The sequence below is a fragment of the Zingiber officinale genome, chromosome 7B (genome assembly GCF_018446385.1).
Source record: "Zingiber officinale cultivar Zhangliang chromosome 7B, Zo_v1.1, whole genome shotgun sequence".
NCBI lineage: Eukaryota > Viridiplantae > Streptophyta > Magnoliopsida > Zingiberales > Zingiberaceae > Zingiber > Zingiber officinale.
Genome location: NC_055999.1, coordinates 12764935 through 12778255, shown reverse-complemented (window position 1 = coordinate 12778255; position 13321 = coordinate 12764935). Strand labels below are relative to the sequence as shown.

At 36.7% G+C, this 13321-nt stretch overlaps 1 protein-coding gene across 2 annotated transcripts; it reads left to right on the top strand.

Annotated features, from left to right (window-relative positions):
* Positions 1-2898: 2898 nt before the first annotated feature.
* LOC122005351 (alpha/beta hydrolase domain-containing protein 17C-like) lies at positions 2899-13077 on the top strand. 2 transcript variants are annotated; one of them, XM_042560370.1, is made up of 6 exons: positions 2899-2963; positions 2999-3366; positions 9203-9239; positions 9336-9572; positions 9666-9713; positions 12392-13077. In XM_042560370.1, the coding sequence occupies exons 2-6, from the start codon at positions 3065-3067 to the stop codon at positions 12869-12871; spliced, it is 1104 nt and encodes a 367-aa protein (XP_042416304.1). In that variant the 5' UTR covers positions 2899-2963; positions 2999-3064; the 3' UTR covers positions 12872-13077. The 2 variants fall into 2 exon arrangements, with proteins under 2 accessions (XP_042416304.1, XP_042416302.1); XM_042560368.1 differs by having other exon boundaries at positions 2900-3366.
* Positions 13078-13321: the final 244 nt, after the last annotated feature.

The following is a 13321-nucleotide window of genomic DNA, read 5'->3' as shown; positions in this document are numbered from 1 at the left end:
TGAAAACCTAGCAACGCACTTGTGATCTCCTCCAATTTGAGAGTTTCTTTACCCCACATCAAAGTAGTAACCAAATTCTCGTACGTAGGAGATGAAGGTAGAGAATTCAACAACATCAGCGCCTTGTCTTCGTCTTCAATTTTCACATCAACCCGCTTCAGATCACTTACAATCTAGTTGAATACATTGATGTACTGGCTCAGATCGGTTCCTTCTGTCATCTTCAGCCCGAATAATTTCTCCTTGAGATACAACTTGTTTGTCAATGATTTTGACATGTACCGACTTCCCAGCTTTTGCCAAATTGTCACCGGTGACTCCTCGTCCATGACATGGTACATCACGTCATCCGTAAGACAAAGCCTGATTGTTGCTACTGCCTTCGCCTGAAGTTCTTCCCAATCTGATCTCTCCATGCTTTCTGATTTTCTGTTAAACTTCACCATATCAAACTTCGCAGAAGTTGTCCCCGACATGTTGAAGAAATCCGTCAAAAAATCTGTAGCTCTGATACCACTTGTTGCGCAAAGAGAGGGCAACACCTCTCAACCTCTAAACCGTGGAAGAAGAGGAAGAGAAAAAAAAAGATTGCGCTGAACAACAAGACAAAGACACACAAAAGAAGAGCAAACACGAGGAAGGAGAAGAAGAAAAAAAAAGTTATCGTGGTTCGGTGACTTGCCTACTTCACAAAACGGTCGAAGCTTTATTAGAATTCTCTCTACACAAGAGAATCACATCTAATGATTCTTGTGTTTTGTTGTTGTACAATAGGCTTACAATACTCCCTATAAATAATGCTAAACCCCAGACCCGATAAAATCGTAACAGAATTTTGTTATGAAAAATCACAACAAAATTATGTTATATAAAATCTTAACAGAATTTTATTAAGAAAAATCTTAACAGAATTTTATTAAGAAAAATCTTAACAGATTTTTCTTTCATAACATTCCTCATATTAACATTTATCCAAATATGAGTCACCCCTCAAAAAGGCACCTCCAGTGGCATTAGAGGCGCCTCTAATACTCTATAAAGGAGAGGTTTGGCCACTCTTCAATACACAACTAATATCCGAGCTCAAATGATTCTTTTGTTGTTCCGATCGCACATAAGATTGTTACACTTCCTTTGATTTTTTGTATTCAGATTACTCTTCCGACGCTTCCAGAAGAGAATTTAGTGGATTACCCATAGATAGATCTGAGGCACTTGAGTGTTGGAGTAGGAATTGTCAAAGTATCCAAACCAAGTAAACCTATCGCGTACTTGTGTTTTCTTATTTTTGTTTTGAATTTTGTTGCGCACTTTGGTTTATAAAATCGAAAAAGATAAGTTTTTTAAAACCACATGATTTATCCCGCCTCTCACATGTACTATAGTCCTACATCCTGTTCATTTGACGACCTTCAATCAATTGGAGCACCTTAGGTCTTGGCATCAACAGGACGCCTCCAATCCATTGGAGGTGCATGGAGTGGTCAAGTACAGATTTGATCATTCCCTCTTCTGTCCGCCTAAGTGATGGTTCGACCGTTTAGAATTGAGTTCACTTGAACTAAACTATAATTTTTTTCTCAAGTAGTCTTCCTCCTAATTTTTCATTCCTCAAGCGTACCGTACATATTTTTTTAACTCCATCAATATATTCTTTTATAATTTCTCATCTCTCGAATATATCGAATAAATTGAATATTTTCACATGTCATCTTTCTTATTTACTGTATTTTCTGTCTGACTTTTTATATTCGTAAATTCTTACCTGGCATGAGATATTAAATATATAGGACTTAATTTACCTTAGTACATGTGCATGACAAATGTGGGCGCGTGTCTGTATAAAACTGGGCTCACAGCTGGTGAAGGGTGAAAGGGCCGAGGCTCAAGTGCAAGGCTCGAGAACGTTGTGGAAATGTGGAAAGTTGAATTTTAATACCTTCTTTATTCTCCAATTATCGATCGATGTTTTCCTGATTCCACTCGGAGGGGACACGTCACCTGAATCCAAGCCGCTTGCCTACTCATTCTTTCCGCTATCCAACGCTTGCGCACGAAGCTAAATACCACGTGTCGCGTCAGTACTCGTCACCCTACTGCTCTGCGTCATTTGCTTTTCTTTGATGGAAATAAAGAACCCGTCTAAAGGGGAATTGTCAAAAAAACCCTTAAATGCTCATTCTACTTATTTAAATTCTCCCGATTTATTTCTCAAGATAAAGGACATTTCAATGAATCCAGATTAGATCATTCAGTAACAGATATCCAGCCTAACACGCTAAGATTTGGTGGCTGTCGGATTCGATTTAGATAACAATGAGGACAAATGGAAACGTATAATTCGGAATCTAAAAGCACATGCGACCCGGTTCAATCAACTCCCAAAAGGAAGCATGGCCTCAGCCTCTGTTCACGCGGAAATTTAGGAAAATTATATTCCGACAATTATTTATAATTTTTTACTTAAAGAAATAATTGTAGTTATGGCCGACACAGTAATAAAATAAATATCAATGCAAAATTTCAATTTTAATTTATCCCATTTTCTCCTAGATACTGATGACTTAGCTATATTCCTCGGAGGATAAGCTCCGCATTTATTGCCCACATTTAAAAATAAAATAAAAAATAATGGCCTAAATTAAGCATCACCATTCTTTTTAATTTCTTCGGGCACAGAGCTCCACATACTTTTGCTTCTTTATTGATTTCTTTTTTATTCCTTTAATTTAAACCGTTTTTAATTTGCAAAAAGCAATCACACTCCACATGGCACTTATCGAAAAAAAAAAAAAAGAAAGAGAAAAAAAAAATGCAAAGCAAAGCTTCGCTTTACTTTTAACCGCTCGGAGTTTCCAAAAAAAGGAAAAAAAAGGATAAAGATATAATTATTAGATTTAATCGATAAATCCTTCCGTACTCTCCCTCTCCAAATCGCCACGGGCGATAGGGAGAGAGAAAGGGGATCACCCACACAGCGGCAAAAGGCGAAACCCAGGGATCACCCACACAGCGAGAGAGAGAGAGAGAGAGTGTGAGTGGAGGAGGAGAGAGATCGAAGAGTATGGGCGGCGTGACGTCTTCGGTGGCGGCGAAGCTGGCGTTCTTCCCACCTTCGCCGCCATCGTACGAGGTGATTACGGAGTCGGAGTCGGGGGTGGTCCGGCTCAACATCTACCCTCACCGGGAGAACGTGGAGGTGCTCCGCCTCCCCACCCGGCGTGGCACGGAGATCGTTGCCATCTACGTCCGCAACCCCCTCGCCGTCTCCACCGTCCTCTACTCGCACGGCAACGCCGCCGATCTCGGCCAGATGTACGAGCTTTTCGTCGAACTCAGCATTCACCTTCGCGTCAACCTCTTGGGGTACGGAGATTCTTTGGCCCTCCCTTTGTGTAGTCTTCTGCTGAGTTTTGTTGCTGAAAAAATCGAAGTCTGATGGCTGAGATTTTTTTTTAGCTGCCTAATTTTTTTTAAGGGGAAAAATTGTTCTTTTATCCAATTATAGTAATTTTCAAAGGGAAATTTGACTCGCTTTGGAGATCGTTGTGGTGTTTTACTTCTTTGGATTTATAATTTAAGACAAAGGTGCACATTAAGGTAGTACTTGTTTGTTTGGGTCGAAATGTAGTTGTTTGTTGTGTGTGAATATTCTCTTGGGTATCCAGCTCTTCCTATCCGACCAAATCTGAAAGCTACTTTGGCTCTGTCCCATAAAAGTTTTCCACCGGCCACCAAGTAAATCTGAAAACCCAGCTGGGTTTGGACGGATGGCCCATAACTATGAATTTTCGTAAATCCTCAAGCAGGGATGTGTTGCACGAGTTTTGAACCTCCATGAGCTGGGAGTCCCCAGCCCAACTTTTCCAACGCTCCATGCCCCGGAGGACATTGAAGCTCGTAATTGTACCTAGATAACAGTCTGACTTCATTTTGATCAATGAGTCCCAATATATATGTGAATAAATAGTGATTAGATGATTAGACAGTGTTTTCTAACTCTGGAAATTCTTCCCTTTTGGAGTTGATTGGATCTCAACATAGACGTGGAGATGTATTTTGTTTTGCAAATTGCGTCCAAATTATTGTTTTAGGATCGTTTCATGTGATTTATTTGTAGAGATTTTCTTGGTGAAACTGAAATTTTTAGGCTCAGTGTAGTCACTCGACATTGTGGCCAGGTTATTTTTTTCAAAAAACCTGTGGCTGGGTTCGATATTTCGAACCTAGGTTTTTGAGGGAGTTGGGCCTTAGTTAAAAGAAATATATATATTTTAATATGAGTTAACTGTTTTGTTGAGCTTGTTTTTCCCTGCATTTTTTTTGCTGATTTTTTTTAGCTGTTGTTTTTTTACCATTGGTTTCCTTACCCTTTTTTTTCAACCGTTTTATCTTATCGTTTTTTTCCCAACTAATTTTTTTTCCGACGGTTTGCAACTATATCATCTTCTCTTTTAAGTTTTTCACATTCAAGTCATTCCATTCTTATTTTTTGTAATTCATTTCATCCTTTGTTCTTTCAAAATGGATCCAAATTATAGTGGAGGTTTTAGAATTTTTTTCAATTCTAAAAATGCAACTTTGCAAAGTTCACGCAATCGTCCTGATGTTCAATATTCTCAGTTTTCTACTTCCACACACTATCCTTAAAATTTTTCAAATGTTCCATACATTCCACAATTTCCTCCAAATTTTTAAAGTTCTCAAAACTTGTCGGCTCCTTCGAGTAATGCCCCTAAACCTCCATTTTATATGTATCCTCCTAAATATTGGCAGTCTATAGCAAACCAATTCGTAATGTCACCTCCTTCTTAAGGAATTTCTTATCCACAACGCTCATTCATGCTCTCAGACGAATCAAGAATGACTAACATAGACGTATCTGGGACCGACAAAGAATCAGTAACACCATCTGAGGTTCCAAAGTTGAGCAATGAAGGGAAATTGGGTGTGTGTAACACCAAACGAGCCAAGTGGTCAATGGACGAAGAGATACACCTTGCAAAGACATGGATCAATATTAGCACCGATCCAATCATCTGTAATGATCAAAAGAACAAACTTTCGGGAAATGAATTGCGGATTACTACAACAAGTATCGACCTGATGGATTTGTGGAGCGACCTTGGTGAACGTAAAATCACATTTCTATAGGCTCCATATGATGGTGAATGAATTTACAGCAATATACAACTTTTGTACATATCGTGAAAGTGGTGGAGCAACGAGGATGTGCTCATGAGAGCACATAAAATGTGACAGGCAAATCATTGCAACAAGTCCTTCGACTATGAATATGTTTGGTGAGTTCTCAGAGATGGTGAAAAATATGCTCCGCATAAGTTGGTCATCGTGCTAACAAACAATCCAAGACCTCAGAATCAAGAGGGCACACATCCTCATCCAATCCGGATGCTCCTATCGACGTAGATGATTGTGAAGTCCATACTCGTCTAATGGGGCAAAAGGCAGCGAAAATGCAAGTCTAAAAAGGGACATTGATGACATAGAATTCAATAATAAATGGCAAAAAATGGAAGAATTACAAAGACAACTAATTGAAATGCAAAAGCATGAGATGACAATGAAGGAAGTATGAAATCTTTATGAAGGATACTAGTGAGATGACATATTAGCTTAAGTTACATTCTAAATTTTGTGAAAATATTAAAAAGAAATATGGTATGTAGTGGATGTTTTCAACATTATCTTTATAAAATTTGTTATTTTTTATTTCATCCATGTAATTCATTTTTATCTATATTAATGTTATTTGTATTAAAATGAGTTTCCTAAAACTAGGAGAAATAATTGTCCATTAGTTATAAAGAACCGGTTTAAAAATGGTCCTTAACAAACTAGAGGTGGATAAAATTGACCGCTATAAAAGTAGTCGTTATAAAACTAGCTAGTTTAAAAATAGCGGTTACAAATAACCCTTACAAACTAGTCATTATAAAAATAAATCTTAGAAACTAGTCGTTATAAAACTACTCATTACAAATGCCTCTATATATTCATGTATGGAAGCTAGAATACTCCATTCTACTAACATTGTCTTTTCAACCACATTGATAGTATTCATTTATTTCAAATGTCTCACGATCCTAATCGCTCTAGGCATTCTATTCTCCGTGATCAGTGGAGAATTTTTTTGGCGAATTTAGATGATGACTTGGATCAAATGACACTGATGCTACTAGAGCATGAAGAAATGAAAGTTCTAGCAGCTGAAAGTTCTTTCGACAGAACTCATAGAAGGTATTTAAATCGAGATCGTGAAGTTGGACATGATTGCCTCTTGAATGATTATTTCTCTGATCAGCCGGTATATCCTGATGAAGTATTCCGACGGTGATTTCGGATGTGAAGACAGTTATTCCTTAGCATAGTCAATGCCTTGTGACATCATTCAGAATATTTTAAATGGAGGGTTGATGCAGTGGAAAGACGTGGTTTGTCACTCCTTCAGAAATGCACGGTTGCTATCCGTCAATTGGCAGCTATCCGTCAATTGACGTATGGATCACCTGCCGACCATTGTGATGAATACCTACGCATGAGTGAAACAACTGCTTTAGATTGCTTGATCAACTTCTGTCAGTGTGTGATTGAAGTATTTGGGCCACAATACTTAAGAAGGCCTAATGTTTCTGACATCCAATGTTTCTATCAGTGTATGATTACTTAATGGTTTCCCTGGTACATTGGGTAGCCTTGATTATATGCATTGGGAATGGAGAAATTGCCCCATTGCTTGGAAAAGCCAATTTACTAGAGGCGATCATGGGGTCCCAACAATTGTGCTTGAAGCGGTTGCATCTGCAGAGATATGACACGCTTTTGATATCAATGTGCTTAACGAATCACCTTTATTCAACGAAGTTTTACAAGGAAATGCACTAGACATTAATTTTATAATAAATAACACACAATATTCAAAAGGGTACTATTTAACTGATGGGATTTACTCAAAATGAGCTACTTTTGTTAAGAGTTTTTTTAGCCACCAAGATTCCAAGAAAAAAAAATGTTCAAACAAAGACAAGCTGTAAAAAAGGATGTCAAGCGAGCATTTGGAGTGCTTCAATCTCGTTGGGCAATGATCAGAGGTCCAAGACGATTTTGGTATAAAAATAACTTGAAGGATATCATGTATACGTGTATTATTTTGCACAACATGATTATTGAGGATGAGGGGGATGCAGTAAGAAATTGGTCGAATGATGAAGATCGTCTGGCACAGATATTTCAGGGCTCTACCCAAGAGTTTGAAGAATATCTTCAAAGAAACTGCGAGCTGCGTGATAATCAAGTACATCATCAGCTTCGAGCCGACTTGGTTTTAGCATATTTGGACATGCTATGAGTTCGATCAGTAAAAGATTATTTTTTATAAATTATTCGTAATAATTTATTATTTAATGTTGTATTCCTTATTTTTAAATTTATAAATTTTTAATTTTTTTTAACAAATTAGGTGATATAAGAGTGACTCATTAACAAATAATTGAGGTTTTTTTAAACATATGTGAATTGTTGAGTGTGAGACCCATAAAAAAGTTGTATGGAGGTTTTTTTTTTATAGTGGAGAGAAGAGTGAGGTTTTTTACTTTTGATTTGACAATGACGTGGCACCTCGAAAATGGAAAAACCTCATGTTTCCATTGGAGATGCCCTAAGGATGTCAAAAATCTAGTGTTTCATGATCAATACTTTCACCTCTGGTTCGTTGTTACCATCTAACGCATCAATTTAATGGATTGGGAATGCTTAGTGACCACAAATTAAGTTCAGCACTAAGCTGAGCATCTAGATACTGAGATACTGCATTTCCATGAATATTTGGAAAATACAGAATGAGACTGATTTTTTTTTTTTGTTGTATAGCATAAATTCAGTGATAAACCTTGTGATTCATAATACTGATTTTGTATTCAGATCATATCTAACTCTTTTTGCACTCAAGGGAAGTGATATCTTCCTGTCAATAAAAGGGCACATAAGTTGCATATTTAACCTCTTTGTTTGTAGTTTTCCTCTCTTCTTTCCACTATTCTGTTATACCTTTTAAGTAGTCACCATGGGTTCTGCGTTTACTTTGTTGGATGAAGATGGAAAGGAAGGGAAGCAAGAAATGAAGGACGAAAATATAAATGATCCTTACTATGTTCATTTAAATGCATAGAAAGAAAAGAAAGGAAAACAAAATTCCATGTATATCCCCTACCCCAACCGTCTCTCCTCAAGTTGGAATTCACCGGTGGCTGTCCTCCTTACTAGTGGAGCTTCTAGCTACTTTTCCATGTCAGTCAAGTGAGTTCTCAACCCATACAAGTGCTATCAGAGATGTGGAGATCCATTGTAATTTGATTATGTGGATGCATTAGTGGAAGAAAGTTTGATAGTGACTTGGTATTGAACCAAATTTGGTTGAGGACCTCTTTGTCTGCAAATTGCTGTTGCAAGATAATCTGATATGAGTTGGTATTCATTCTTCATCAGGTCGACAGAGGAACAACATCAAAGAAGATGTGCCAAGAGGACTTAGGATATCTCTTATTCATAGGCATCTTTTAAAGGGAATCATATATTCAGAGGAATGAAAACCCATAATTTTCTGTATGCATTCAATACTTGTCTCTTTCTCAGGGAGCTCAACTGTTCTTGTTGATGGCTATCAACATCTCTTTTGAAGTTGTCACAGATAAAGTGGCTAGACTGAGTTACATTTTTAATTTGTTCATATAAAAGATGTAAGATGTATCAAACTAGATTCCTTTTGTTTTTGTTTGTAGGCGAACAAGTAATCCTACTGTCTGACTTGCTAATCACAACGTGCCAACTTCCTATCATTAACTTCTGAAATTTGTGAAACCAAGACTTTGTAAATATTTTTGGGTTGATGTCATATGTCCTAATGTGTTTGTTTTGCTTCATTCTAAGTGCTTCAGAATGAATTTCGCAGTAAAAGAATTAGCTATTTTCAAAGAATTTCCCTCACCTCAAACCTTAAATTGTTATAGTTAGAAAGGTTCAGTGCTTAAAGGAGACTAGCATGATGATATTCAAGCAATTATATGGATCTCTCAAGAGAAACAAGATAGTGTACTCGAGTTGATATCCCTTTAATGCGTGCTAGCAAATAATAAATGGTTCCATGACATTTTGCAATTCGGCTAAAGCTCTTGTATATTTTCAGGTATGACTATTCTGGATACGGACAATCAACTGGAAAGGTTTATATATTTGTTTTTGTAACTCAATTTCTGGATTTTCCTGGTTGATAACTTAGCAATAAGGTTCATAATAATTCACAATTTTCATTGATGTAGCCAAGTGAGCAAAACACATATGCTGATATAGAGGCTGCTTATAAGTGCCTCAAAGAGAACTATGGTGCCAAGGAGGAAGAAATAATTCTCTATGGGCAATCTGTAGGCAGTGGACCAACTGTGGATTTGGCTGCTCGCCTGCCTTTCTTACGGGCCGGTGTGTTGCATAGCCCTATACTCTCAGGTTTAAGAGTAATGTATCCAGTGAAACGTACATACTGGTTTGATATCTACAAGGTTAAATTTCATATATGCTAGTTTTCTTTCCTCTTATTGTTTCTGCATCTTAAATTTTAAATTTCTTAACTTTCTAGTTAATTTTGTTTGCAGAATATTGATAAAATATCATCGGTCAACTGTCCTGTGCTAGTAATTCATGTAAGTATAATTTGTCGCTCATTTTATATTTATTTGCATAGAATTGGCTTTTGTGTTAAATAACACATTTTTTTGGGATGAGAAATTTGTATTTTCTTCTTTACGTCTGCCAGATATTTTACAAAATTGAAAAAGCTATTATACTGATTTAACACATTCGTTGAAACAAGACATCCAAAGCCTGTTCACTAATATGTTTCAACTAATCTGAAGGGCCATTGAACTTTTTAGTAATCTGTTATGCGATCCACTTTGGTTGTTCATTGTCGGTAAATAAATGTTCAAATATACATAGATATCTGATACTGCTATGAGCAGATAAAAATGAAGTGCAACTGAAGGTTTTTGCTTTTATCAATGACTTTCAGTTTTCACCTGGTACACTATCCTGCCACCAATCAAACTCCTTATGATCCATCAATATAAGTTTTGTCATCTACAGTTCATTCAAAACAAACAAGAAGTTGTTATGATTCTGATTATTTTTTGTATATTGGCCCAACTAATTATAACACCCATGCTTGTTAAACTTAAAAAGTTTAATGCTTCCATAAATTGTTCAAGACATCTCTTTGCTTTTACCCTCTAGTGGAAGCATTTGATGATAACCTACTTATTTTGTTTCACAGGAGAATTTTTTTGTTATATTTTGTGGTGGCAGCTTTCAGCCTATCCTACAATTTGTTATCATTTTCTTTCCTGTTGAATAATATGCTGATATTTGGAGTGATTTTTTGTCATGCAAGCTTTATTTATTATTTTATTTTATTTTATTTTTATGTGTAGCTGATTGTTCAATTTCTAAGTATAGCTGCACATGCAAAACTGTAAATTTCCAAAATGCTGACGTCTTCTTTGTTGGGAAGAGACCAGGGCACGAAATTAACAACATAGAACATAAATATAAAGTGAACAAACATCTAAGTTAAAGGGAAATTAAAATGAAGTGAGATATAAAAGTTGAATTTGGACAGTTTTTTTCTATGAGATATTTGAATGTCATATGATCTTGGATTCTCATCAGCCGTTAATATTAACTTCCTTTCACAGTATGTTATAATGTACTTAAGAAATGAGTTAAGGTCTCTGACTGTACCTCTAATAATACTCTCCACAAAGTACAACATTCTACCCTAAATAATTATTTGAACTCACAGGATGGAACAAGAAATTTGTAACACATGCCAAGAATTAAAACTTTTCATGTGCACAATGTCCGGAAGGGAGGTAAATCATGGGGCTTCTCCCAGCAATAGCAGCGCATGCAAAGAGGGGTTAAGACAACTAGCTAGGCATTCCGCACCTGCTGGGATCGATCCAGCCTATTGATAGAAACACCCTTGCATGAACCAACTACGCTAGCTTGTGGGAGCGATTATAGTATACAAGGAAACTTGTATTGAGTATTTTTTGAATGCAAGGATAGTGGTTCCAGATTACAGTATACAGCATTTTCTTCCATGTTAAACTTGTATTCTATCATTTAAAGGTTCTAGCTGATTAGTATTTTTTTTTAGTATTGGTTGTATCATTGGCTAGTAAGTTAACTAATGTCTGCATTTATCTCTTTATAGCACTATCTTCTATAAAAAAAAAAAAAGATGAATTAGGTAACACCGAATTTGGGGCGACCGGCTCGGCCCCGTGGAAGCTTCCCACCGGCCACTAGGATAAATCGGGATGCGCTCGTGGCGGCCGCCCAGTATTCCGTGGGTGCGCGTCCCATTTGGAGGAAAAAATCCCTGTAGCACTACCTTCCATAACACGCAATTTGTTGGTTGCAGTTGACCTATTTGCTAATTTCCCAAACATTCTCGATCACTTTATTAATGTCATTTAAACCATTGCCTTGTCATCCAACAAAATTAAGTCTATAATTTGCTTTCTGGTTATCAAGGCTGATTATCTGTGAGCATAACTAACGTGTAAAAGTAATAGTTGAGTAGTTTTTGAAAATAACTACCCACTCCACATAAAATCTCCTTGTATGCTTTCTCTTAGTTATGAAAACTTATACTTTAAGTATGCTTACGGCAAAAGGGTTCCGTATCATGGTGTAAACCTGGCCCTTTTCTAGTAGAAGTCATGAAAATTTATTCTGTCCAGTTCATTTTACATCTTACCTTCTAAAGCTTTTTCCCATCAGTTTCTCTTTGCAATAACATGTTTATATCCAGTTTTCATCTCCATGCTTACTTTATAAATCAATAGCCTTGTTATAAAGAGCTAGTTTGACGTTTTGTTCTGCTTTCTGCAAGTGAATGCTCTGGAATCACTTATTTCAATAAGGTTTAATTTGGCACCGATAAAACTTGCATTTTATCCTAGTGCATACACATCAGCATTGTTCTATAAATGAGAATTCCATGTTTACCTTGGGATAATGCAAATATGCTATGATACAACTTGAAGTAGTAGATCGAAATCATATAATATATATAGAATATATTGTTTACCAGTGCATATGAAGTTTCAGACAGGGAATTATTAAGTTCTTCAGGGAACCTTCCTCTGTCTTGTATAAATGCACACAATATTTGCATCTTTTCAGAGTACATATGCACTTTCAGAACTTGGCAGAGTGCAAAAACTATTAATTACCTTTAAGCGACTACTTTGTTATAATAGTTTGTGCAGACTAAATGCCATCATTGATTCTTAGATACACTGTTCTACAGGGCACATCTGATGAAGTTGTCGACTTCTCTCATGGCAAGAAACTGTGGGAATTATGCAAGGAGAAGTATGAACCGCTCTGGCTAAAAGGAGGAAAACATTGTGACTTGGAACTTTTCCCTGAGTACATCAAGCACCTCAGAAAATTCATAGCGACCGTTGAGAAAACACCTTCACAGAGGAGCACCTGGAGAAAAAACCCAGATCAGTTTGAATTGTCCAGGAAGATCACTGATTTCTTGGAACCACCGAGGAAAAGCGCCAGTCGCCGAGAAAAATCAAAGCCAAGCACAGATAAGTTGAGGAGCAAGGATCAGAAGTCTTACAATTTGGATAGGTTGGCAAAACTGGACACATCATACGATCAAATAGAGAAGTCAAGGAGGAGTTTAGATTACTTCATTAAGTCGGGAAAGCACATAGATCAAATCGATAGAGGGAGGAGGAGCGTCGACAGATTGGATAGGATTTGGGCTGGGTGAAGTGAACTTATAACCTCTTTGTAAAATGTACACACGGGTTTGATTGTTGGGAAACTGTACATTAGTTGGGGTTTACAAATGATATAATTGCTCGGAGAGATGTTTATTATAGCGTTGGATGGCTGTTGAATGTGAACCTAGTCAAAGAACGCTTGTAGATCTTGCTTAACGATTTATCACCTGATCATGGTTGACTTGTTTCTCTACTCCGAAAACTCTCACAATTATCTACTTAATGTGTTAGTTTATTTTGTCTGCGTCCAGTAAGAAAAATAACTAAATTCCTTTCCAAAAGGCTGAAGTTTTAGTTGGATATTCTATAATAGCACTTGATAATCTCTTCTTGCTCTATCCAATTGAATCTTTCTACATCCATTAATGCTTCATGTTATTAGTGTAATTGTTCGTGGATCAAGGTTGATAGTTTGATTAAATTTGAGTTAACTCGAA